At 38.1% G+C, this 27,417-nt stretch overlaps 1 protein-coding gene across 18 annotated transcripts in view; it reads left to right on the top strand.

The window, feature by feature from the left end:
• The window catches only part of CACNA1D (calcium voltage-gated channel subunit alpha1 D), a 253,243-nt gene that overhangs the window by 197,118 nt on the left and 28,708 nt on the right, over positions 1–27,417 (top strand). For 9 of the 18 annotated variants that reach the window (XM_080384052.1, XM_080384054.1, XM_080384042.1 and 6 more), the window contains 11 exons: positions 2,767–2,850; positions 3,180–3,263; positions 13,733–13,771; positions 14,188–14,316; positions 15,065–15,130; positions 16,901–16,992; positions 18,292–18,451; positions 19,718–19,845; positions 19,943–20,039; positions 21,635–21,737; positions 22,849–22,950. In XM_080384052.1, the coding sequence (XP_080240178.1) occupies positions 2,767–2,850; positions 3,180–3,263; positions 13,733–13,771; positions 14,188–14,316; positions 15,065–15,130; positions 16,901–16,992; positions 18,292–18,451; positions 19,718–19,845; positions 19,943–20,039; positions 21,635–21,737; positions 22,849–22,950 (1,084 nt within the window). The remainder of the gene's footprint in view (positions 1–2,766; positions 2,851–3,179; positions 3,264–13,732; positions 13,772–14,187; positions 14,317–15,064; positions 15,131–16,900; positions 16,993–18,291; positions 18,452–19,717; positions 19,846–19,942; positions 20,040–21,634; positions 21,738–22,848; positions 22,951–27,417) is intronic. The other 9 variants (XM_080384045.1, XM_080384044.1, XM_080384050.1 and 6 more) reach the window with 6 other exon arrangements.

The following is a 27,417-nucleotide window of genomic DNA, read 5'->3' on the forward strand; positions in this document are numbered from 1 at the left end:
CCCTAAACTTTTCAGCAGAGTACTAAATGGGCTAAAATACTTATATGGTAGATGTTTAGAAACATATTCTGGTGTTAATTCTCTGTGCCTACACATTCCCCAGGATTTGTCATTTTATCCTTCAGCATTTCTCAATGAACAAATTTTTCACAACGTGAGTTAAAAGAGCAGGCATTATTTCTTCACATTGTTCTTCATATTTTCTAAAACCTGTTACTTAGCATGGTTTAATACAGTACAAAACCAAATACAGCTATGAAATCTAAAATAATACATCAACACATACCATATGTACGGCTTCACGACAGCTAGCTGTTACTTAAACTTGTAATGATTTTCATGTCATTTTACATCAGATTTTTGTAAGAAAAAAGGAAAGATGGCTAGTAAGTGAATTGATCTTGGGTCATTGCAGTGGTGAAAACAACTTCTTTGCATGATGTTTATTTGCTGTGACTTGTCCATTCCTCCCTTTTCCAAAACCATCTTTATTTTCTCTTAGTTTTTTTGTTTATTTGTATGCTTTTGCTTTACATATTACTTTGAACAATATTTGTCTATACTGATGGAAAAGGTTTCATAAAATAAATTAATGTGTAAAGTATTTCAGCTGTATTGAATCAAAATGTGAATTTGTTATTTCAGTCACTTGTGGTATGTCTAGTAAAGTAAGTTTTTCTGTAGCTGAAATTAACCTTTATTTAGAGGACCTTTTTTGGTTCCCATTGTTGTAGAGGAAGATGGATAGCACACCTCAGGATGGTGCTGATTATCTGTTTGCTGTTCACCAATAGTCTCTTATATTATGTACATATATAAAAATACCTCTGTTTTAAAAGCAGGAAAGATACTACTTTTAAATAAGACAAATAAGGAATATGAATGATCAGGAAGAATATTATGAGAGTAGCTCTCCTTCTTTAGTTGGCAGCTGCTAATCTCTTTAGAATTTTAAATTTCAGTGTTGTTGAGGTGGTTCAGCGTGATGTTCAGTACAAACTTTGAGAATGGCTTATTCTCGTGAAGCAGGATGAGTAAGGAAGGAGTGACAGGGAATTATGCAGGAGCTCTCAGAAATGGACGTGGTTGTTCAGGAGGCCAAATTCATGAACACTGGCTTTTGCCCCAGTCAAAGGGCTGTAGTGATTATCATGCTCTGATCTGTTTTCCTCTGACAGCCCCTTCCTTAAATGAGGGAACGATTATAGCAATTTGTGTTTTAAAAGAGCTAAAAGAGAGTAGCATTAGCGAAATAATGAGGCTTTCCAGACTCTGCACAGTACTTACTCTCTAGAACAGCTGTAGGGCTGTCTTCTATAGCAGCTCTCATAATCTCAAAGAGCAAATTTCCACATGAAATTAGCTTTTTTTCAAAGGTTACACTCATGTGTGACCTTTAAACTATGAAGTTACTAGAAATTCTGTTTAAAATCTTGAGAAGAATACTGTCCAGTTCTAAAAAATTGTGTAGGTGATTTTGCTTTTCTATGCTAACAACACAAGTAACAAACTACTCAGCTAAAACATTATCTTATACTAAACAGTGTAGTAAGTTTAACTAGACATAAGGTTAGACTGGCACACCTGTCATTTTAAACTTTTTGCTAAATTTATTTTTTAGAGCTTCAACAGTGGCTGACAAGTTAATATTTTAAAACTAATTACCAGGAAAGCAGAATGCACGTGTATAAATTGTACATACCTTAGTTATGGTTGGCTAATAAATTCAGAAATTTTTGCAGTTCTAAAGTTCTGTACTAACTAGGCAAAATCCAGATATTGCAGAAAACCTACGTACTTTGTCTCCATAGAGTTGCCTTCAACAGAGTAATACATGTTGATTTGTTCCCAGTGACAGACTTGAGTCTGGAACCTACCTCAAGGTTTCTCCTGAAATCTTTTTTTTTGCTCAAATGTGCAGGTTTGATGCCAGTGGACATCTAATTGTATGACAGCACTTTATAACCCTTTGCAGCAGTGCGCCAATAACATAGACGCAGGGGATAAATTTAAAGCCATAAAATGTCAGAAGGATGACTAAGCGATTTATGAAAATGAATTTTTCAGGCATTGGACTGGCTGCATTAGAAACATTATGAAATTGTTCAAGTTGGTGTGGTTCCTAGCACTGGCTGCACTGGTTACAGAATCAGGCCCTGATTGCAAATGCAGTGTGAGTGCCTGTATTACACTGAGTTTGAGAATGAAAGATTAAGTCAGTTCTCTAATATTTATGCACAGTTCCATGTTAGTAATTGTGCATGATTAACCAGTGATGAGCTTTGACCCTCTGAATATTTTTACCAGTCACTTAGGACTATCACAAGGTCATTCATGTTGAGGAGGTTTCAGTTGGCTTGGTCTTGTAGAAATATTATTCAAGGGATTTTGTCATGCTTGTTAGGGTATGTATGTCAGAGTTTTTCAGCCTTGCTAGGAGTCCAAAACCAGTTTTGGATGATGGCTCGCTTGCCAACGTTGTGCTTATACGATGGTGTATTCTGCATGTGTACTGCGTGTGTGTGCGTGCGTGTGTCTCTGTGTGTGTCTGTACATGTATATATATAAAGTATATATATACACACACATGCACATATATGTTGCTTTTCCTTCAGTAGGCAATATTGTTTGTTTTGTTTTGTTTTCTCATTAGACCACAGGTTTTGTTTAACTAATTTCTGTTTATGCAAAACTAAACAGAAGTATGCAAATATTTGACATTTCATGTGTAATCACAAACGTTTGCACCCTGCCTGCTCTGTTCAGGGCTATTTTAGTGATGCCTGGAATACGTTTGACTCCCTCATCGTTATTGGCAGCATAGTAGACGTCGTTCTCAGTGAAGCTGATGTGAGTATACCCCAGCTTACTTTCCCCAGTCCCTACTTCTCTTTCTCTGTCTCCCCACTATTTCCATCATCTGGACAAGTCACAGATTTTGATCTGATGTTTCTAAAGTTTGAGTACAGACCAGTCATAGGTCAATTATGTTGATATGGGAAATAAATAGCCTTTTTTTTTCTACCAATTTTTTTTAGCTATGGAAGGGAAAGATTAGATTGTATAGTGGTACATCAGAGAAGCCTAGAGTGTTTCTATGTTTAACACTGTCCTTTTCTTCTCTTTTTCTGTTTGTGTTTTTCTCTTGCTCTCTTTCTGCTGAATGCTTGTCCTAACAGCACTATTTCACTGATGCATGGAACACTTTTGATGCCTTAATTGTTGTTGGTAGCGTCGTTGATATTGCTATAACAGAAGTTAATGTAAGTAGCAACTGTTCATGCACTAAAAAAGTAATTGCTGTCACCAAGAAATACAGAAAATGTAAACTTTATCCCCCCAAATAATTTTTAAGAAAAGTATGTTTTATCCTGAAATCAAAGACCAAAACATTGATGTAGATGTCTATACAAGCTGTTGTTATAAATCTGTATACCCTTATAGTTGCACATGCACAAAGCATAGTGAGACAATGAGAATTATGTTTTTCTATGTGTGTACAGAAAATAATTAAAACATTTTATGCATTAAAAAAGGAATTAAACCTCTTTTACTATTTTACTTGAAGCCCAGTGATTTTTGTAGGTAGCTTGACCAAGGTAATTAAAGATTCTGTAAATTGTTTCAGTGGCTCAGTTTAACAAATAATGTGGGTTTTTTTCCTGTGGGAGGTTCAGGTTTTAGAATTATGTTAGAATTCATATCTCATGAGGTAGCAGAAGAAGGGTACATAGAGAAACTAAGACTTTCCACACTGTGGGAAATAGAATATTTATTTTTTTCCTATTCCTTTTGCTATTCCCATCCTGCAGTAAATATTTTGAAATTTGAATTACTCTTAAAGTACTTGGAAAACTCCCATCTTTTCACCAAAATTTTGACTGATCGTCTTTACCCATATAGGTGTTTGGACAAGAGAAAGGTCCCTTTCCAAGGGAAAAAAAAAAAAAAAAAAAGGGAAATACTGATTTCAGCCTGTTTTCTGACTTGCTGGTTTTAACAAGGAAAGCTGTATCACCAAAATGATAAGTGAGAGATAATGAAGTACATACCAGTTCTGTAGCAGGCATGCAAGTGCTTCCCATACTTAGATGTTTCTCTGTTTAACTAGTCAAAATAAAATTTGAGAGGAAAGTGCCTCTTCCCTCTAGTGCTTCTTGATACCTCAAAAGGGAGACTTGGATCCAACCCATCCACTGAAAATGCTCAGGGAGCTGACAGGCGCAGTAGGTGAGGTTAGCGTGTTCCACCTGCTGAAGATCTTACCCGCCTACCATTCGGAGAATTAAGTTATCCAGAAATACCCATGACACAGGAGATCCCACACATGCACACATTTTCCCTGTATCAAAGAACAGGTTAATCGGAGAAAGCTGTAGATGTAAATGGTTGCTTGGTGTTCCTTGAGGATATTCCTCTTGCGTGTTTCTCTACAGCAGTCACAGTTTTGGAACTGGCTGGTCACATTGCTTTTCTCTTTAAATTTGTTTTAGTAAGCTATTTTCTAGATACCTTTTCTTTTTTTTTTTTTGCCCCAGTGGGCTTTATTACTTACCAAAATGCTTTCTTTTCAGTAGGGACATTTAATATGTGTAATCTTTCAAAATACTTCCAAATTTGAATAAATACTCTTCAGTGAGCGAATATTTAAGTTGCAATATCTCTGTCATATTTTGGGGAAGCAAATCCATCCTGTGGCTACCGTTGCCATTTAATTGAAACAGTTTTTCAGAGAAAACACATTTTAAAATTTATTTTCCAAAGTTGTTCATGCCAGGAACCCGATTTTGAGGATCACATTCCTTCAGTCAATAGCAGAAATGATACCCTTTATTCCATGTAGATAGTACCTTGATTTTGCAACTGTGAAGACCATGATAATAAAGTTGCCCAGGAACATGGAATAGAAATTGTGTTTGAAAAAGCTGTGGTCTGTTCCAGGCATTCCAGGATGAGAAGGAAAGAAAGAAAATGCGTAACACTCAAGTAAGGTCTGTTTAGAAGACAGTCTCGGGTTTCAGTGCATTGTTCAGATCAGCAGACCACCTGCTAGGAGCTTGGATTTCTCCAGCTGGTCTGGGCTGAGGCCGTGGTTTGATGGGGATCTCTTCTGGCATCTCTGTGACCTTAGGCAGCCTTTGCCCACAGCGTTCTTACCCGATAGCTGTGAGCTGCGCTTCTGCAAGAGTTTGAGGACCTGACAGTTGGCTGGATGAGGTGCTGAGCACAAAGTATCGGCAGAAGTGTGGGCCGTGGTAGGGCAGAAATGAGTGGATAAGGCGGCTGCCAAGGGAAATACCTCTTACACTGTGCCCATCCCGGTCTCCCTTCAAAGCACATTAGCTTTGGCACAGGCAGCATCAATTAGTGGCAATTGCTGCTGTTGAGCAACAGTGATGTACGTAGTTTTGAATCTTCTTTGGTTCTAGTATATTAGGTAAGCATAGTAATGACCTACTATAAACTGATTTCAACCAAATATAGAAAACAAATGTATTCTTTTATCTTTTTTTTTTTTTTTTAAGATGGCAGAATATCTTCAAGCATGCACTATCAACCCTCATTAAAGACTTCAGATTTTTTTATAAAGCTGCAATGTCTGCACTGCCATCTCAAAGAGTAAACACAATCAAAATAATTTAAGGCTGACTCACCTTAGAATTCCTCCCTGATGTTATGTTAAAATATGAGACTGTCTCAACTGCACACCTGGAAGGAGCAGCAGAGGAGTGATGTGATAATGTGGGAGCAGGAGGATTAGCCTAACCCCTAGATCTTAGACTTGTTTTGCTGGGTTCTTGGTGGGCAACGGGTCTTTCTACCTGTGAACTGAAGGAACCTGAGCGCACAGGGAGGGCCAGTCAGCACAGGACTGCGTTGTCCTGTTGAGAAATTTTTCAAAGTGTAATCATGTTTCATAGAGCAGATCTTAAAAGCTGCTTGTAGTTTGGTTTTGGTTGGTTTTTTTGGATGTTTTGTTGTTTTTTTTCCCCCGAAAAGTTTGGATTTAGACTTGCAGCTCAAGTATTTACAATTTTCTACTGTTTCCATTCACGGTAGTACTGGTGTAGATGAGCATAGTATCAGAGGAGCATCAAAAGACCAATCATTTAGAATAGCTTTCCCTAAAAACTGCATAATGTACTTGATTGTGAAGAAACTGAAAAATAGCTCAAGGTGTACTTCCATAACCATGGGAGATGTCCCTGTATTTAACCCTGTGTGGGGAGTGTTAATGGGACAGCATTGCTTGTAACTGATCACCGCTGAGCTTTCAGCTCTGAAGAACGCTGTCACTTTAGTAATGCACACAGTTGTCTTGAAAATATCCTGGAGATCAAGTAGTGATCTTCAGAAAAAAGTACACACCACAGTCAGTAACTACCACTGTCATTTCTCCGTTCTTCATGCTATACTCATGAGAGAAAAAAAGGCTCAGCTCTGATGTCTTCTAGTACTGCACAGCAGACTGTTTGTCTACCAAGTATTGTCTGTTTCTGGTCTTTTCCACTTTTATGTGCTTTGTTTGTGCAAGTCAATAACGTATTACAGTTTCAGTATATTTCTGGGCTTGATTTCCCATTTTCAACATGAAACAGTGAAAACCACAGAGTGTCCAGGGAAATTTCTAGGTTGTTCTTTTTTTTTTTTTTTTTTTTAATTGTTTTGAATCTACTGAACTGTTCCTACTTCATTAGTTTTCTGTAAACTTCTATAATCCAAATTCAGTATTATAGAATGTAAATATTTTTGGGGCATCCTGAATTGTGCCATTCCACCTGTACTTTTTATCTAACATAGACAGTGATCCTGGGAAATCTACAGCTCTGCTGAGAGGCGAACAAGACTTTGCTTTTGATGGGATTCCAAGTGTGATTGAAATGGCACCTGTGAAAATTCCCATTGTAGAAACTTTTTAAACTGAGGCAGCTCAGCCTTGTTTGAAGGGTGATCTGAAACAGTGTAAACAGCTAGCACTGGTGTAAAATCGGATCTTGTGGCAGTTGTAACTGCATAAGTACAGCTGTCTTCATTAAGCAATGTAAAAGAAGACTTGAAAGAATGTGAATACCTAAAATAATGTACTCAAGACGAACTAAATGTTCTTATAGGTTTGCATATATAATTGCCTCATGCTGTGGAAAAAACTCAGCATCGTTCTGACGGTCTGGCTGTGCACGCTTAGACTAATTCCAAAGGCCAGCAAGTTCTATCAGATAACACGTTTGTATCTAACCCATGTTTTTCAAGAGAGTGGGTTGGACTTTCTAGTTACATATCACATTGATTTCAGTATTAAATTCTGGAAATTAAAGGTCATGTTTTTATTTTGTTATTCCTTTTCTTGTTCTTTTTAAATGTTTTATTATAATTTATATGGTGCCCTGAGGCTGATTCTTCTGATCCAGTAACCTCCTGTTCATGTATAATTCAGGAAATTACTGTTTTGAATATTTTTGAGCCCTTGTAAATTGGTGTTTTAATATGTTCAGCAATTTATAGGACTGCTTAGCATCCTCAAGGACTGATCGGTGACCAACTCCAGAAATGAACCACCTCAGAGCAACATATATTTTGGCAATACACTATTTTCTATGATTGTTTTGTTAGTTTACTCTGTCATTTAATATCCCTCCCTTTAACCAGTTCTTCTTTTATGAATCTAATTGATTTTCATGTTCATTTTATTTTTAGAAATTTTTAGAGGCAAGTATGTATAAGTAAATATATATATATAGTATAGCGATAAAAAAAAAAATTAAACCACTACTAAACCCTATATAATTACTTTTTAGTTTTGTGACCTTTTGTTTTCAAAAAGTTTCACATGACACACAAGATCTTGTGTGGTCATAAAAATGGTTCCTCTTCAATTAAAAGAGCAGTGAGGCACAAGATGTGGTCAGTCCATTCTGGGAGATGGTCATATATAACTTAAAGCAATGAGAGATAAATTGGAAGCAAATTCTAAATAAAAGAGTAATCACAGACAAGTTTCAATCTGGTCTGGCTCTATAGAAATTATCTTATTTGTCAGCTCAGAAACCATTTGGATGACCAGCACGGGATGACTTAGAGGCATGATCACATTGTTACGGTAGTAGTTAGAAAAGTTTTAATTCACGTTTCTTATTTAAGTTTCTTTTACCATTCATGTGCTGCCAAAATGTCAAGAAAATAATGGAGCATTCACTTTTCTTTTTTGTGCAAATGTCCCTATGGGACTAATTTTATGCTTGAGGTTAAGTAAAATTCAAGTTTTTTGTTGAAATACAGCTTAGAGGAACAGCATTGGTATCTTCCCTCGGGAAAACCTATTTGTCTTGGATCACCATGTAAATGCATGAGGCTTATTCAGTGCTTGTGCAACCGTAACAACTGACAGAGGTTAATAGCGATGTCATACATAAAAAAAAAATAAATCTCAGAAAACCAGAATTGAATGTTCTGCCTTTTGGCAAGAAGGAGCACCGTTATTACCGTTTCAGCACTATGCAGTGCATAATGTTGACTTAATAACCAGTGGGATACTCTTTTTGTTAGCTAGATTGCTACTGGAGGGTGTGCCCGGAGGGCTGGTGCTTATTTTTATATATTTGCCCACTCACCCGGTAAGTGGCGGGACAGCTGACCTGGCTTGGGTGGAGGAGTGGATTAAAAACCTCATGTCCAGCTCCTGTAGAGATTCTGGATTCCAATTTTGAACAAAAGCACTGCAATTCAGTTTGAATCCTACTTTACGCACCAGTATGGTATGTTAGAACTTAACTTGGCATATTTTGTTGCTAGTAATTGATATTTTTTAACACTGTTAATACATTTTGTAGACTTCTGCAAATGTCTCTCCTTAGGGCTTAAGGATAGGTCAGAAAGACACGCTGGTATGGTTTTGCTTTCGTTAGTATGAAGTCATTGCAATACAAAATCTATACTGTGTTGCAATAACTAATTTGGAAATAGAAGTAAATTTCTGATCTGATTTTATGAAGGTGTTAATCCTAAAAATTAATTTTACTTCATTGCACAGCTGAACATTTATGAGTTATTATAATAGTACCCTATACCACAAACATGTTAGTTATGAACTTAGACTTTTAAATACATATTTTACAAGGGAAAAAATATTATTTTTTTTAATCCACTGTGGGGTTCTTCACATTGATTCGAAATTTTAACTAAATTATATATATGGGCATTTGGTTCATGTGGAACAGGAGATATAGAGAACACTGGTAAGACTATGAAGAAAACTATTTGCTAGCGCATTTACATTCCAGTAATTATTCTCCGAATGAGTCGTGTATGTATATACATACATGTATATAGACAGACATATATTGCACGTTTCTGAAGATATTTTGGCAACCTGAATGCTTTCCTATGTATGTTATTGTCATCATATGTGTTTATCATGCAGATGTTTCCTTCTATATTTGTAATGATGATTACATCATCACTATGTGTTCATTTGTGTTGGCATACTTTCATAGCCTTTGGCACAGCCTGTACAAAAGAAGCATTTGATGAACACAGTATACTAATACCCACTGGTTTTCACCATGTTTATTTTTTCTTAAACACAGAGCTACAGTTTGCTTCCAATGCATGATGCAATCTGTTTCACACTGTTCACAGTTTTGACATTGCAGCCTTTTTCAGTTAGGAAGTTTATTTCAAACTTTTGTTGCAATATACAGAGTGTAATGTGGAGTTACTGTTTAGGAAATGTGCTAAATTTTTCATAAGCAGCAATAAATACTTGACCAAAATTGGTAGCAAACATTTTAATCAGCGAGTCAGAAATTTAGGCTGATCATTGGTTAATCTTTTTTGAGGACTGGGATTGTTTAGGGAAGAAAGCTGCTATGCTAAACTTTGATTAAGAAAAAAGAAAAATCCTGTTACTGGCTATTTGAAGTATTTTAGAATTGGCTTGAGCTTACATAGGTATCAAGTGCTTTGCTGAACGAGGCTGTCAGTGTAGCTGGCACGTGGCTGACAGAAAAGGTGGAATAATTAACTCAGTCTGTGTTCTTGTTTACCTCGTTGCAGTGCATCTGTTAGCCAAGCAGTGAAAACAGAACATTTATTCTAGCTGTGCCCATTACCAGTCTCCTAGCAGTGATCCCAGAAGCACTCCTGTTGTCCTAGGAATCACAGAGTCCCATGGGGGACAAAGAAATCATGATGCTGAGCAGCCGGTCCCAAGAAGTTTGGGACACAAGTAGTGTTGGAATGACTGGTGGGAGGTGAGGGGAAAGAGGAGGTTGTAGGTGAATTGCCTGACCCCAGGAAATACTTTTTTTTCCTTTCTGGTCAGCAGCCGGCATCCAAAGAGACACTCTCTGCTCAGCGTGCCCCCCCCCCCCCCCCCCCCCGGCTCAAGTCTCTTCTAATACTTCCCACACACATACATAATGTGCCACCTGCTGACGTGTGTGCATGTCAAGTGATATTACTGAAGCTGCAAGTAAGATGCTGTGTTTGGGTAGTACATGGCTTTCCCTTATCTGCAGGAAGCAGGCGTTCTGTTACCGTCTGTCTGTTACTGTCCGTGAAGATGGTGTTACCAGTTTTCTAGATCTTAATATTGCTTCATGCTGGATGGACACACATAAATGCTAACTAACTTCGTCTCTAGGATGAGCGTTTCCTTTATAAATAAGTATGAATAATGTTTTCTTTGAGGTATATAACTATATTAGCTTCATTATAATTAGTATTAGTCATGTAAACCAAGCTGCTGTATGATCAGAGGGAAATGCCAGAGAGAGTGAAAAAAATTAGATACACTCACCTCAAAATGTCAGTACCCAAACCACTTGGCCAGTGATGGGCTGAAGCTGAATATATTTTCAGCTCCAGTAGAAAAAAAATCCTCTGGATTCAGGAGTTGGTTTTCATTGTTTGTTTCTAGCACCTGTCTCCACCTCGGCATTTTTGTACAATTTAATTTTTGTGAACAAGGTATTTTGCTTTTTCCTTCCTGGCCTGCCCTTTCCACTGTCCATGATTTATAAACTCTCGGATATGACATCCTAATGGTTCCCAGCAGTGGCAGCTCAGCCGTCAGGAGCAGGCAGTTAGGACGGCTTCGGCTGGAGGAGCTGAGGATGAGCGATGTACGGGAGGCATGTGTGTTACGCAGTCCCACGCATGCACAAATGCGTTCAGTGCCCTTCGGACAAAATAAAAAGTGTGAGGGGTTTTGCACTCATCATTCCTGAGCACCTGCAGTAGAACTGTGCACACCGTTTTGGGAATCTGGTTTTCTGGCTGCATTTTCAAAAGTGAGGATTAAGTAGTCATTAAGATAGTTAGATATAAATACGTTTTCTAACTGACTTTTCCTTCAGTGAGGTTTTTTTTCATAACCAAATCATAATGCATACCTCTCATTATTTTTTTCTTTTGGGAAGGAATTAAATAAAAGTCTGTAGGACTAAAGTATCCTTTTCCCATTCTTATCTATCCCATTCCATATTGCTGTCCTAATACTGTTCCTAGCTTATCTGGAGCCCAATCCTTCTCCGGTAAAAGCTGGCAGGAAAAACTCTTAAGCCCAGCATTTTTACTTCATTTTTTTTAGTGTTCATTCCTGATGATACTGTAATTTAAGCTGCTCTGTATCTGTCAAATACTTAATTTAATTTTTGATGATACAAAATATTGAATGCTAATTAAGTAATTTGCTCACTGTTTAAGACTGTATCAAGCTCAGCATGAGTCAGTCACTGGAGATTAACACAAAATTTCAGGCTTCATTTGAAGAAGGTGTAATGAAATCCTTTTTCTTTAGAAGTTTCAGATAACTTTTTGGTACACAAAAAAAATTCCTTTTTAACAGCAGTGTGGGTCTGTGTACATAGTACAGGTTTGTGATTGATGTAGGTAGATAGCTTTGCAAGGTTGTTTCCATGTTTTGTGATATTTTGGCATTTACAATGTTTGTGATTATGAATTTCTCCTCAAGCTATATTTTGATGAGTTTATTTCAAATTGTTGACATATGCAGGGAGTTTCTAGTGCAGCAACTGTCTTTCATTGGCAGCATATTTTTGTGTATTTTATTTAAGTGCTTACGAAGTTTAGATGTTACAGCTGATTTACAAATACTCTGCCTACTGAAGTCTAGTGAGGAGATCTGGGGTTTTCCAATATTAATGCATCAATTTAGCAATAATCCCTTGAACAGCTTTAAAACTCTTTTTTTCAGAAAATACTGGTATCCTGGCAGGGCACTAATGCATAAATACATAGTTGAACAACAGTTATTTTTACCTCATTTTCCCCTTGTGTTACCATTACATTATGCATGCTTTGCAAAAAAGTAATAGGCAAAATGTATTTTAATAAATACCACTGATTATCTGACTGTAACAAGGTATTACCTACTCTTGGGTTTTTACCATAGTACTTTTTTTAATAATATAATGCTAGTATTTTCAGCACTGAGCGCCTCTTTTCCCTTCCTTCTTCCCAAGTTTTATCTTGGGTAACAGCAATACTGGAGGTGTTACTGGGTGAAGTACATGGGGAGCGTGAGTGATGCACACAGTGCGCTGGAAGCAGCACTGAGGAAGCATCACAGTTATTGCTGCTATACGTGATGATAATTTTTTGAAAGGTGCCCCTTTAAAAGGAGGGCATTTTAGGCAAAGAGTAAGAGCCATCACTGGGATCTAACGTCGCGAATCCCATTTATTCCAGTGCTATAAATGTTTTTAAAGACTCTGCCATTCAGTTTTGGAAGAGGCTGCTGTGAATCTGGAAAGCATGGACAGTTGGTCCTTTAGCTTTGCTAGTGTCTGACCATTTAGGATATCGAGACAGTTTCTCCAAAGACAGACAGACAGAGATGTTACAAAGAGCAAAGTTAGTTTCTTCCGCACAGGGCACAGAGTTTGGCCCTGTGAACAAGAAGCTGGTGTGTGCCCCTCTCCTCCCTGTAGCTCCCGAGGGTTGTGCAGATCTGTGCCAAGAGGGTCGAGCAGATCCCGAAGCCTTTTCCCCGTGCCCGATCCCGTTACGCCAGCTCAGGTGTGTGAGCACTTCGTAGGTGCGGAGAGAGTGCAAGTATTTCCTTCTCATTTGCACCTCCATGGGAGGGTTAGCCTTTGTGTCACCGGGCTAAAAAACGTTTATCCCTTTGGCAGAGTGAAAATCTGCCCTCGTTAAGCACTGCAAAGCCCAGAGTTCATCACTGACTTAACTCAAGCAAGTTACTTCCCTTTAAGGGGGCTCCTGATGTGATATAAAGCACAATTACTTGAATGTGGTGAGATTCCAGTGATGAAGTAATTAATCTTCAAAAAGAGCACAGCGGAACAGGGACCTTGAAAGGCTAGTTTGACGCCCAGACTTTGTTCCTGAGTTTTACTTAGGCTTACCGCTACAGTTTCATACAACCTGTGGAAGTCGATGGCCAGTTTCGTTTGGCTTACGGAGGAGCAGATATTTTATTTTGTATTAACTTTCCATTGAGTCTTTTAAACATGTTTTATGCTAGCAGATTTTGGGATGAGTCAGCCAATGATGTTTTTGATGTGAGTCAGCCAACATGAAATGCTCAAGGGAAGGTTTTAATAAGGATATTAATGTTTTATTTAGGAAGTATATTGAGTTGAAAGATGTTCATTTAGAAATAAAAAAATGTCCTTCTGTTTATGGTTAAGCTGATTTTTTTACCTTTTATTTGATTTTAATATTTAATGTTTTTAATTTCTTAAAGCCAAAGCCAACTGAAACAGTCACAACTGATGAGTCTGGGGTAAGATTAGTAAACTGACCCCAGTGGTTTTACCTTTACTTGAGTTTATTCTTTTTACCATGTCTTTTCCACCGATTTTTTCTGTATTTTTCATAACTGTCTTACTACAAAGGTGTTATGCAGTGGTTTGCATTCATTGTCAATGTATTATTGAAGTCTACTGCAAACAAACCCAACATGATCCTTATTAACAAACCAGAAAACTTGGAAATGCATGTGATGTGTGAAGCATTTCTACAGGTCCTGTGTTTTTAGCATGTATTTTTTCCTTTCATGTCATGCTTATCAAGATGAAAAGGCTCTCAAGATACATTTTCAAATCTTACCTCTTCCACCTTTGCATTTGATGTTGTTTTTCTGGAAGTGTTGCATGTTTGAGTTTGTATTTGGTTTGACTTCTCCATGATGCTCTTCAGAACTCTGAGGACAGCGCTAGAATCTCCATCACTTTTTTCCGTCTCTTCCGGGTGATGAGGTTGGTGAAGCTGCTTAGCAGAGGAGAAGGAATCAGAACTTTACTATGGACATTTATTAAGTCATTTCAGGTTAGCAAAATTTATTGAAATTTGCTTTATGATTACAACGATTCATACACCAAATCTTACGAAGCAATACCTGTAGAGTGCAAAAAACTTTTCTTTGGAAATTCATGCTATCAGTAATGACATATTTAAATATATTTGCCTACTAATGCCAAGATAAACTTCACCAATTACTTCAGTGAGTCCAAAGGTCACTCTTTATTGTTTAATATTAGCTGTTACCATCAGATTTCTACGGTACTTCAAAAAAAATTAATATTTGGTATATCTAGAAGGGATAGGATAGGTTTGACACACACAGGTCTCATACTTCCATACATTTTATCAGATGACTACAAAAGAGGAATTTAATCTATTTTTGTATATAAAACTGATTTCATAAGTGTAGCAAATAAATATTTGAATCCTTGCTCCTGAAAACTCTGATGAACATGAAGTTAATGGAACTCTTTTAATTGTATAGAAGGAATATCTTTGTGTTGTCAGAATCAGTAATGAAAATAAAATTAAAAACTTCTAAACATGATCCTTTCCCCTGGATTGCTGGCAGAAATAATTTAGAGTATAATGAAGCTTGTGTTCATTGTATGTGGCAGAATATTAAGAGCAACAGGTAATAACATTTTAAGCACTTGCATAGGAAGAAAAACCTTGGAAAAGCCTGTGTTGCACAGAGAAATTATTTTTTAAAATGGAAATTGAAATAATTGTGTGAAATTATTAAAATACAATGCATCTGTCCCATTTCTAGGCTCTGCCTTACGTTGCTCTTCTGATAGCCATGCTGTTCTTCATCTATGCTGTCATTGGAATGCAGGTAAATACAGAATTTTTTTAGCATTAAACAGAAGTACAGTGTTGGCTACTCTCAGACTTGTTTCCTAAGGTGCTTATTGAAACATTCCTTTGATATCAGTGCTGTATCTAGGGGAGAGTTTTCAGAGTGCATAAAAATATTTTTTTGGTTATGAATCTGGTAGTTAGAAAATCCAAAAAGATGCAAGAGAAGAGCTTGGTGTGAGCTTATAGTATCTTGGTTTGCTGAAAGGAGCCACTCCTCTTCCATGTACTGTGAAGTTTATTCCTATGCATGAATGTATAGAAAGAACGCATGGCTTTTTTTTTTTACTATAGACTTGCTTTGGGAATCAGGCATTAAAAATCCAGCTTTTTAATTATTTTTTTTAAAAAAATCTTTCCCATATGAGAAGAATAAAGCTAGGAAGAGAAACTAGGCAAAGATTTAGGCAGAGCTGAACCTGTGGTTAACCAAGAGTAGGAGATGCGTACAAGATGTACAAGGAAAGGATTTTGGTAATGTAAATGTAAATTAAATGTAAATTATGTAAAAATGTAAATTAAAATGTAAAAATGTGCTGTTGGGATGAGGGTGCTACTGCTCACACCAGCAGCAGTGCAGACAGGGTAGACGAGGTTCTCCAGGCTTAATTACTGGAGACAGCTAGATAGGAGAAACCTGTGGGGAAACTGTTCCTAAAATTCTTACTCCAGGGCCATTTCTAGTGGGAGTATGGGATAGCGGCTGGAGAGGGGCCTGCCCAGCCTGCAGGAAAGCAGCAGATGAAGGCAGCGAGCGTGGAGCTGTGGTTGGCAGTGTGGTTTGAGTTGTGTGGTAGTCTCCGTGTCACACGTGAGATGTGGTGCCTGAGGAGCATGGCTGGATGACTGTCAGCACTTGGGCAAAAGTCTCTGTTAGAAATCCTGAATGTGGGCTGCAATTCTGGCTCTTTTTTTTCTTTTCTTTCTGTTGTCCCCCCTCCTGATAACAGCAGTTTTCCTGTCAGAAGGCCTTAGGATAGCTCTGTGTTCCATGAAACTTTAGAGTTGTTTCTGTTCTTAGAGTTGTAAAGGTTCTTCACATCAGCACCAAGGGAGGTCCTAACTGAGTGGGTTGAGAAGAAACAAGCTACAGAGAGTGGTTTTTCCTCCTGATTCTTTCTCTTAATCATTTATCCAAAAGCAACTTAATGTCCTTACAGTCCAGCAGCACGTATACTGAGCATCATGGTGTTAATCTCTAAATGAAGTAACAGCCTTCACTGTATTGTAAGAGGATGTAAATGTATTATATTTGGGAAAAAGAACAGTCCCATGGCCAAGGAATCACCATTTAATTTTGAAGAACTAAACACATGTCCATCCCTGGCTGGGGCAGGATGCTCAGACTCTCTGTGCTTTGGTTTCCATCTTTGCATCTCTTTTTCATTATTTAGAGTCAAGGTTTTCAGGACAGCAAATATTTCTTACTACAAGTATGTACAATATTTACATAGTAGGGCTTTAATAGCAATAAAAGACTCTAGGTGCTAGTTTAAAACAGTATTTTCTCACTGAAAGACTGGAATATGTATTAGTATTATAATGTCTTATTGATGCCAAAATAAATTACTAAGAATTGTCTTGTACATGTGATAAATTTACTGCAATTACATCATTATTAGGAAAAATGTAAAAAGGGTAAAGCAAGCACTTTTCATACATACTGAAGCAAGTTTAGACTTCAAGGCCTACAGCTTCTGACAGTACAGGTTGCTAGGATGAAAGTCAAAATCCTGTTTTATTGTAGGTATTTGGAAAAGTGGCCATGAGGGACAACAACCAAATAAACAGAAACAACAATTTTCAGACTTTCCCCCAAGCTGTGCTGCTTCTCTTCAGGTGAGCAAACCTTAACTCTTACTTAATGCCTCCCATTTCACTGATCTATGAAAAATGTTAGTAGCTCTCGTACCATGCATTTGCTCAAAATGTGTTTGCAAGTGAGAAGCAATTTAGTGTAACAAGCACATACTCTCTGTGGCTGCGTGCTGGGTTCCATCCAGGTGATCCAGACCTAAACTCATCTCAGCTGTTGTGAAAAACCTCAGTGTTGTGAAACATCAATCATGCAGAGTGATGTCTGCATGTAGACCCCAAATACAGTGAGCCCTGGTGTCCACTGTGGGGGTGTTGGGAAAGGTGAAAGAGACTGTGCCCTTACTGTAATCTTTAGAAGCACAGCTAGGATGACAGTTTGAGAAAATGAGAGGTTGTTGCAAAGATAAAGAAATAAACTCTTCTTTACATCTGCTGAAGAGATGACAAGAAGCAGCGGGTGTAATTTGCAGACCCGATAAGCAGTAGGCAGAACTTTCTGATGCAAGGGTAGCTAGATTTTGATGCAGGGGGATTATGCAATTAAGATTAAGAAAAGGGTAAACATTTGCTAGGGGTGCTTCAAAATGTCCCGGAGCAAGGAGAGGGAATGACGTGGAACAGGGATGCCTCTAAAGGTGGCAATGTTGAGAGCTCTCTCCCTGTGATTCCGTAACTCCGCTTGGCTCCTATGCATTGCTACTAACCTGCTTGGCAAGACCGGCAGGTCGCTCCTTATCTGAGACCCAGGGCATCACCCACTGAGATCCAAGTCACTTTAAGCATGTAAGGACATTCATACCTTTCAAACTAGGTAATGAACATAGCCAGAAATGTCGCAGGTGTGTAGTTGTCTTTTAAATATTTAAAATCGTGGGTCTGTACACAGGCATTACCCAACTATGCAAAAAATGCAATAGCAGAAGTTAGAGGCAAGAATTTCTTCAACCATGCTGAGAAGGCAATTAATCTTTTACAAATAGATGCTTTGAGCTTTTATGACAGGTTTTTGTACACAGCAGCTGCACTGTAATAAGTATTTACCTTGTAAATCACAGGTTTGGGTTCAAATTTTTACATGTGAGCCTTTATAGGGCATTAGTCTACCTTATGAAACGTGTCTACAAAGTCAGGTCTGTGTTTGTAATTTCTGAAACATGCTCTGTATTTTTTTTAAGTAGTTCCTGCTCTGAAAAGTTCACAATCTGTATTCACATCTGTCTTTGTACAGCTCCAAGAATTTTGTCAGAACTTAACAAATTAATATATCTTTAATCTGTTTTGGTCAAATAATGCTTCATTTATCTTTGTGACCTTATAAAGGTGTGCAACTGGAGAAGCCTGGCAGGAAATCATGCTGGCATGTTTGCCTGGAAAACGCTGTGATCCAGAATCCGATTATAATCCCGGGGAAGAATACACTTGTGGAAGCAATTTTGCTATAATTTATTTCATCAGTTTTTACATGCTTTGTGCGTTTTTGGTGAGTCCGGCTTGTGCTTATTAACAGAAATGAGCTTTGGCATTTTGACTTTTTTCTGAACTAAAAGAGTAGTGGGTTCAGAGAATAATTGTAGATCCCATATCCAAAATATTTTTGCAAGATTGTTTTCCCATACACAGGCCTAAATCCTGGATTTTATACTGATTTTTACAATGAGGGTGGTGACACAGTGGAACAGGTTGCCCAGAGAGGCTGTAGATTCCCCATCCCTGGAACATTCAAGGTCAGGTTGGACGGGGCTTTGAGCAACCAAAGCAAAAGTGGAAGATGTCCCTGCTCGCTGCAGGGGGGTTGGACTAGATGACCTTTAAAGGTCCCTTCCAGCCCAAACTGTGCTGTGGTTCTAAATTCCCACGTACAAGCTGTTCTCCTGACTATATGTACGCTGGAGTGGTTGGTTGCATATTTGAGAGCTAAGTTAACAGTCATTTCATCACCTATTATTTCATACATTTCTCAACAGTATCATTAAATATTCCTGAATAATAAGGCTGCAATTCCTTTGACTTACTAGTAATGCTTTTTTGTATTGTTTAAACTTGGCAGAATTTGGATTCGTGTCTCTAAAAGTGTGCTCAAACTGTGGCACATGAGATGTGAATGGTAACCTTTCTCCCTAATCCATGGCATAATGGATTCTTCACTCTAATATAATATTTGAAATACGTTTTTCCTCATTGCAGGTGTTTGGTCTAAGCTGGTTGATTTTTTTAATTTTTTTTTTTCTATTCACAGTACTGTTCTTGCAAAAGGAGAGTGGTCAAACAGAATTTTGTGAACTAATGTGTAAACATACACGTTCTGCTGTTCTGTATCATCTTCGTTGTTAACAAGATGTATGCAGAAGTCTTCTTGTCATGAATTTGAATCCTATTAATACGAAAGCTGTTTCCTGAGATCTACACTATGTCAAATACATGTATTGGTTCTGTTCTTTAGCTCAATGCAGTGACACCTGGCAAACCAAGGAAGAGAAAAAAAGTGTTACAGGCTGTGTCAAAGACTGAGTGCTCTAAGATAGAATCACACTCTTGTCAGCACCATCACCTGATGGAGTTCCAGTTAGTCAGTTAAATGATTAGCATGTATTTTCTGTGACATTTGATTATATTTGCCAGAAATCATCATTTAAGAGATGAATTTGTTTGAATTCTTAACCTGCTACCTACCTGCTATTTTATTTATTTAATATATTTTTTTAATTTCAAAATAATTAAGGCAGATTGTTCTTAATTACTTTTTTAGATTATAAACTTATTTGTGGCAGTCATTATGGATAATTTTGATTATTTGACACGTGACTGGTCTATCCTGGGTCCCCATCATTTGGATGAGTTCAAAAGGATATGGTCAGAGTATGACCCTGAAGCAAAGTAAGTTAGATCATTTCTCTGATAAGATTTAACGTAGAGCATAGTATATTGTGGGGGAATGGATGTGTGTTTGGTAACTGGTGTGTGTTGGTTCTAGGGGAAGGATAAAACATCTTGATGTGGTTACATTACTGAGACGTATTCAGCCACCTCTTGGTTTTGGCAAGCTGTGCCCCCACCGCGTGGCCTGCAAGGTAGGTGTTGCCTGGTTTCTTTCTAGCTTTCTCTCCCAGTTCGTTCATTCACTTCTGCCTTGTTATGCATCACGCGTGCACCGTGATCCTGTCTGTTCGCCAGGTCTCTCTCACTCTCAAGTTTCCCTGGTTTTTTGCAGGCTTAACTGAAAGCAGGAAAATTAGTGTAATTTCTTTCGGTACTCATTTGAGTAGTTAACAGCAATGTAAAATTCTTAACAGAGCATCAAAATGAAAGGTGTCAGTCTGGAAATGCATCACTAGCCTGTTACTGTCCCATATGTGAACTACCTCATCCCAGCATTTCTGGTGACCCAGTGTCACATATAAGAGTACTTCAACCCAGTGACATTTCTGATTTCTCTTCAGTTCCACAGAGAAGAGGGTGATAGTTTAATGGAGAATTAATTTTGATACAGTGTTTTTACAGGCACGTTCGTGAGAAGTTTGTTGCATGTGCAATGTAGAAATGAGATTGAAGGGTGGGGACTGCAAGGTGGTAAAACGAGCTGAAGTGAATAACAATACATAGCTGTGAGTGAGAAGACTGAAAATTAAAGGGAATTTAAAATAATGTAGAATTTGTCAGGCATGGTGTGTAATTTAATGAGGATTAATTGCATTTTAATAAAAAAGTTGGAAAGCAACACAAAGGAGATGAATAATTATTAGAGTATCTGAGGACTTCAAACTATGGATATTGTAGTTTTAGCAATTTCAGTAGGAATAAGATCAAGCCTTTTAATTGAAGGATTGTTACAACAGACCTGTCATTTGGATTTCTTTTGTATCTGTTTTATAAACAGGTAAGTTGACATACAAAACACTGGGTTCAAGTGGGATGCCCCAAGGCGTACTTAAAGCAAACCTATATCTATACATTAAGATAAGTTATCCAATTGAGTAATGCTTTTAAACTAATAGAAAAAAATCCAAGTTAGACATTAGGAAAGGATTTTGGTAGATTAAGTAGTGTTCTGACAGGGTCACAGCGATACTTCTCTAAAATACAAACACTAATGCAGAGATGGACTAATTGAAAGCGGGAAGCCCCGTTTGCACTAGTTCAGTGTAGACAGTGTAAGAGATGCACAGCATCACTGAAGAGTTCCCTAAGAAATGAATCAGTTTATACAAACAGGCTTAGTGCTGTGTTTCTTCATGGAGTGTGAGGCTGGAGGGAACCTGTGGGAAACCTGGACTGCAACTGGAGTGCGTGCTCTTCCGTAACTGCATTTGTCCTTAATACTTGCTTAGTGTGACTTACAGTCAGAGCCCAGGGCTGGGTTTCAGGGTTTGCAAATTAACTCAGTAAATAGCGCATGAAAACTACTGAACAGTTTTAGCTTTTGTATAAGCATGCATGTGATAAATATCAGAAAGAAGCGATATTGGGTGGTTATTATAGGCAGCTAGGGTAGAAGACTCAACTGTTTTTGAAGACGTAATTTTTATGCCTCTTGAGGATATTACTTTTTTTTAATACATCAGTTTTTCAGAAATGAACATTGCAGGATTTTGTGGTTGGTTTGGTTTTTTTTTTTTTTTTTCAAACAAAACTCCATCAAAATTTGTTTTCCTTTTCTCATTTACAGAGGTTAGTAGCCATGAATATGCCACTAAACAGCGATGGAACCGTCATGTTTAATGCTACATTGTTTGCTTTGGTTAGGACTGCTCTAAAGATAAAAACAGAAGGTAAGGTTCTTGGCTGTAAAGCCTTTGCTGCATTTGTCAGAAGGCACGATAAGGAAAAGTTACAGTTTACTTTATTCATTTTGTTGGACATGAGTAGGGCTGCCTTAGTCTCACTGGACTGGGTTTGCTTTTGGATCATGGGTTGGAGTCACTGTTGCTAGGAGTGATTTGCTAGAAAATGAAACGAAAAGGATGGTGAGGCCAGAGCCCAAGAAATCTCAGAAATTATTAGATGCCTTTATCTGGTCAGATAAACCCATGTAGCAGCGGCACAGTAGCAGAAGCTCTGCTGCAGGGCCTGAATGAGTTCCCCTTTCTATCCAGCCAAGATGCTCCTTCCTCACTACTCCTTAACTTGGTGCCTTGGATCCCATGTTGGTGCAACTGCAGCTTTTGCACACTTGAAAGTAACATCCCCATCTGGTCGAGGCCAGTTCTGGCAGTTGAATGCATTTCTGTCATTTGCGCCAGAGGGAAAGGTTTTAAAAAATAGTGGTATATTTCAAAGACTTTTCTTTCTATTTTCCTACATTTTTTCATTATTTTACCATCTTTTCCTACTTTCTGTTCCATGTCTATTGCTATTCTCAGCAGAATTTGAGTTCCAGTGCCAATAATAAAACAATTAGATTAAGCCCCCTCAGGCATTGTTGTGGTTCAGGTGAGCACTGCAAGAGATGAAAAATTGTTCAGTAGTCAGTTGCCTGAACTTTCAAGCCTGTTCAACTGAGTAATCACTATGATTAAAAAAATAGAGGCTTGGCTGCGGATCAAGAAAGTCGCTTGTAAAAAGCAAGTCATCACTTTCCGCACAGTTTAAGCAGACAGTATTAAGCAGTGACAGAGTGGAGCTGGGATGTGTAAATTATGGTTGACCTCTGCAGTGCAGAGACTGATTTGAAAGCCCCAGGAACTCGCTGCCTTACACCCTTTCTTCTCTTTAGTTGTAGTATTATCTACTACCACACGTAGCTGTAGCTTAGGCTTGCTGCAAAGGATCCCTGTCGCAGTCTTAGTATTTGTCTACAGCTAATTAATATCTAAAGGATTGTTCACTGCAGCTGATTGAAATGTAATTGCCATCCTCCATTTTTGTATTTTATTGCCACAGGTAACCTAGAGCAAGCAAATGAAGAACTTAGAGCAGTTATAAAGAAAATATGGAAGAAAACGAGCATGAAATTACTTGACCAAGTTGTCCCTCCAGCTGGCGGTCAGTCTGATAAACTTTGCAATATGCCGTTCTATGTGCATGTTGGTCTTTCTGGATTTTTAGGAACCAAAGAAATAGAATTACTAAATTTTGTAATCATAGTGTCATTAAAGGACAATAAACAATAATAACAAAATAAATATAGAAAAAATTACATCCTGTTCCACTAGATAATACGTACAGGACTGATAAGTACAACTTCCTAAGATTAAAAAGAAAGAGAGGACAATGTTATGCTTATTTTCTTTCTTGGAAAAAATACCTTATTAGACCAAAATCTAGCCTTAATTTCAAATCATTCAGCAAAATAAACTAAACTTAGTTTGATTTCAATGCATTGAGCAAAATAACATGTTTTGTACTAATGAAGCTTGGCAATGTACACTACATAATAGCTTGTATCCCTGTGTGTCTTGAATACTTCTAGGAGAAAACTAAACAAATTTAATTGCCAGCTTAATAATATTTTGTTTGCTAAATTAATGAAGCAAGAGGCTAAATTATCTCAGTTACACTAGTTTAAACCAGAGCAATTTCATAGTCAGCAGATAATGGAAATGGTTTGGGTTTATGCCAGTATGACTGAGATGTGAATATGGCCCATGTGAAGAGATACTTAAATTCTAATGGCACCAATATGTTTGTGAGAACTACAAGGCGCGTATATTAAATGTTCCTACGTGCTGTAAAAATGCCATGTCAAAATATTTGTTATATCTCTCTTTTTAAATATATATATTCTAATATATATATTTAGCCTTTTTAAATATATACATTTTTATTACTATGCTGTAGTGCAGGTCTAGGAGACTGGTTTTTAATTGCTTTTTCAAGTTTTAAAGGTGCAGGATCTGTTGCACTGTCGCCCACGCCCAGGATATATTTATCTACCCATCCATTACGCAGATCCATTGTAATCATCTGGTATTTCTTGTAGTTCATTGTACTTTCGTAGCGTTACGGCCGCTTTCGAGACTGATCAGACTCAGGTTTGGAAGCAGACTCAAGATCCCAGGCGTGGTGGTGGAGCTGGTCCCTTGCCGAAGGTGATGCTCTCGGTCCTGGGGGAGCAGGAGCATGCTGGCTGCACTGCTGTTCAGCATGACCCGAGGAGCAGCATCAGCTTTGTGGCTGGAGGGAGCCACGTGCTATTGGTGCAGTGGCTGCCGCCGGAGAAGCGTGGGGTTGAAGGCAAAAATTAGCAAATTTGACTACCCAAAGGGGAACTGATACTGCACATTTAAAACAACTTTTTGTGTTTTACTCTGTTGTTTTTAGCCTTACATCTAAGTGCTTGCATGGCATAGATGAATTGCTTTGTTATTGTTGTAACTATGTGCTTGAGCTTTTTCTGCAGCCTCTGTTCCTTTCAACTATGAGTCTTTCCGAATATTCTGAAGCAATTCTGTTTTAGGGTGGTGGCATGGAATTAGTGTTGCCTCTTGCCGACTTTATTCCCCTACATTTTTTTATTGAAATAGAGATGCATGCTTCAGAATAGTGAGCTGTGCCTGCCTAAATCAATCTGACAAAGAATCTGTAAAGATTACATTCCTAGAACTAATCTTACATAGTAACTCACTGTTCACTTCAGCTTCATTTCATTGCTGAATATAAGCTGTATATTTATTTTCAGCTATACTAAAATTCATTGCTAATATTTATTCTGCAAATGTAGCTCTTCAGCATAGCTAGAAGGCTGAAAGCCTGGATCGCTGCTCAATTGATAGGGAACAGTGTGGCTTCTAGAAGCCAGTTATGAATAAGAACATGTTGGGAAAGCCTGAAGATTTATGAATTTTTGGTTGCAGTTTGGTTTATTTCTCTGCAGACCTTGTTATGATTACTTGAAAACTGAAAATATTGAAACTCAACTAGAAAAGAGAGGAATACAGCTATTTTGCATTCATATGCCATAGGAGTGTAAAATAGCTTAATATATAGTAGAAATCAATTTCTGCTGATGCTTAATACTCAATAGAAAATTGTATATGAAATAACACCAGTGACAGCTGATAGTAACAGTCTGCTAGGAGACAGAAAATTCGCTTCAATATAAATCAACAAAGCATTCAGATTCAGTAGGTTAAAATCACTTGCATTTGAAAGCACAGAGCAGTCTAGTTTATAATGTTTTTCTCCAGTGTTACTTTTGCTGGTATTAACTGAATGCCAGATCCTTCGTGTGCTCCTGACCATGCCTCCAGAACATAAACAGAGCAGTTGTTTGCAGAGCAGAATGTAAAATAAACAACATAGCTTTCCCCTCCCTGAATTATAAATAGATGCACTAGAAATGGACAGTTAGTTAATTTGTGGTACCGGTTAAATAACTCATTACTATAACTTCATTAAACCGTTAGTAGTTAGCAACACCTTTTCAATACAATTGAAAAGCTGCTTTGCAAAAGCATAGAATGTCAGTTAAATGCTTGAATGTATGAATGAGTTAACATTCTTAGGAGACTAGAGAGTAAGAGAAATACATATAAATCACCAAAGATTCACCTGTATTCTCTAAACTCCCCAGTCCCCACCTGCAAGCCCATTTAATCCTGCCTCGTACTTTTTGCCCTCTTCCAAAAACCTCCTACTGAAGTGATTCCTTTTGCTCTCACTGATTGTAATTACAGATTTGTCTATTCTGTGGTCAGTTACGCTTAGCTGCCTCCCTATGCCTGTCCGTATCTGGCTATATGTGTGTTACTCGGAAAAAAAAAAGTCAAGGATGGCCCCCCTTGGCCAGGCTTCAGTTCTTGTGTGCACATGTCTGTGCTACGACTGACTGTGCCCGTGATGTACACGTGCATCTTGTTTGTACGTACAGGCTTTGGCATGCACAATTCAGCAAACTGGTAATGCATTCATCTAATATGCTCATAAAAAGTGGGTGCATATCCAGAGCGATCAATAAGGGCCCGTACTGAGATTTCACAGGTTTTGTCATCTCAGGTACAGTCAGTAGTTGTGCAATGTCATAGCCTGACTTGAGACATGCTCTCAGTGCAACACGTAGCGGTATGTGTTATATCGAGTCTGTCACTTCAATGTGCTTGCTTTTTCTAGGAGCCGTTTGCTGTCTCACTTCCTTAAAAGTTCTGTTCAAATACTTGAGACAAAGTAGTATAAAGGATGGGGAAAGCCTTATCTGGGGAGTTTGACTAGGGCTACGTTGAAGATCAATGGATTCAGCTAAACTAAGGCAGGCAAGTTTAGATTAGGTGCTTGATAAGAGATCTCTTCCTAATATAGAATACCATTAGTCTGCTGAGGAGCTGTCAAGGGAGATTACAGATGAACATCAAAGCAAATGTGCACAAAAAATATAGGAATTGGATTTTTTGAGTCGATTAAAAAGCTTTTTACTGCTGAGACGGAATCTGAGAAGGGTGAGCTTTTCTTGTGAGCTGTGGAGTTCCCGCTGTTCCTTAGCAGGAACTGGGGGCACCTGGACCTTTGAAGAGATGTCAGTATTTGGCAGAGCAGGCTCTTAAATGTGCCGAGATGCTTCCTACAACAGGCTGGTCTCCCAACCAAGGTGTTTTGAAGTGATTATTGTGATTATTTTTGCTTTCATATATTTAAGAACAAATAAAATGCTGGGAAAACACATCCCTGGTGCATTTTTACTGAAGTTAAAGCCTGTCGTACTTTCTCACTTGCATACAGCCCGTTTCAGACATAATGCGAGGAGCTTGTTTTGCATGGTAGAGGATTGATTTTGAGACTAATGTTGTCACAGAGGTAAAAATGAGTTTAAACAGTATTGTACATGGATTGGATTTCCCCATCCTTTTTATTGGTGTAAAAGCAAGTCACAAAAAGAAGGTTAATTCAATCTAAATTAGCAAAAGCTGCCATAGCACAGGTAAAAGACACTATTAGAAGTGCTATCATTAGTGAGATACATCAGGGCATACTGTTGATAAAATGAAGACACGAGGAGACTCTGTGTTAATCCAATGTTCATGTATGGCATTACAGTATATGACAATTGATTAGAGAATTTGCTTGACAATCAATTAGAGAAAAAGCTTGCTTAACAGAATGTGTTCATACATAAAAAAAACCCACCACAAAACAATATGAAAAACCAAACTCAAGTCTATCCCAGAGCTCCATTAGGGACTTAAAATGTAGAGAAATGCCATAAAGCTAAAAAAATCCGTATTTTCTAACAAAGGTGTGTTTAAAATGTGTCTGGGCATGTTAGATTTTCAGTGTTTAGTCGAGTTGCAACTGCACAGAGTAACCCAGATCCTGCGATGTGATGTGCACCTGCCTGTTCCAGCCAGGGCAGCTGGAATGTCGGGATACTGCCCATCAGGGTGTGGGCTGTACCGCTGGAGAGAACTTTGATGCCTAAAACGCACCATCCCTCCTTTCTGTACGGCAGTAGCCAGCTAGCAGCCGTGTTGCAAACCTCAAGATACTGAAAAAAACTGAGATTTTAGGCAGCACAGCAGG

This window comes from Falco punctatus (assembly GCF_963210335.1).
Source record: "Falco punctatus genome assembly, chromosome: 4".
In the NCBI taxonomy this organism is placed as follows: domain Eukaryota; kingdom Metazoa; phylum Chordata; class Aves; order Falconiformes; family Falconidae; genus Falco; species Falco punctatus.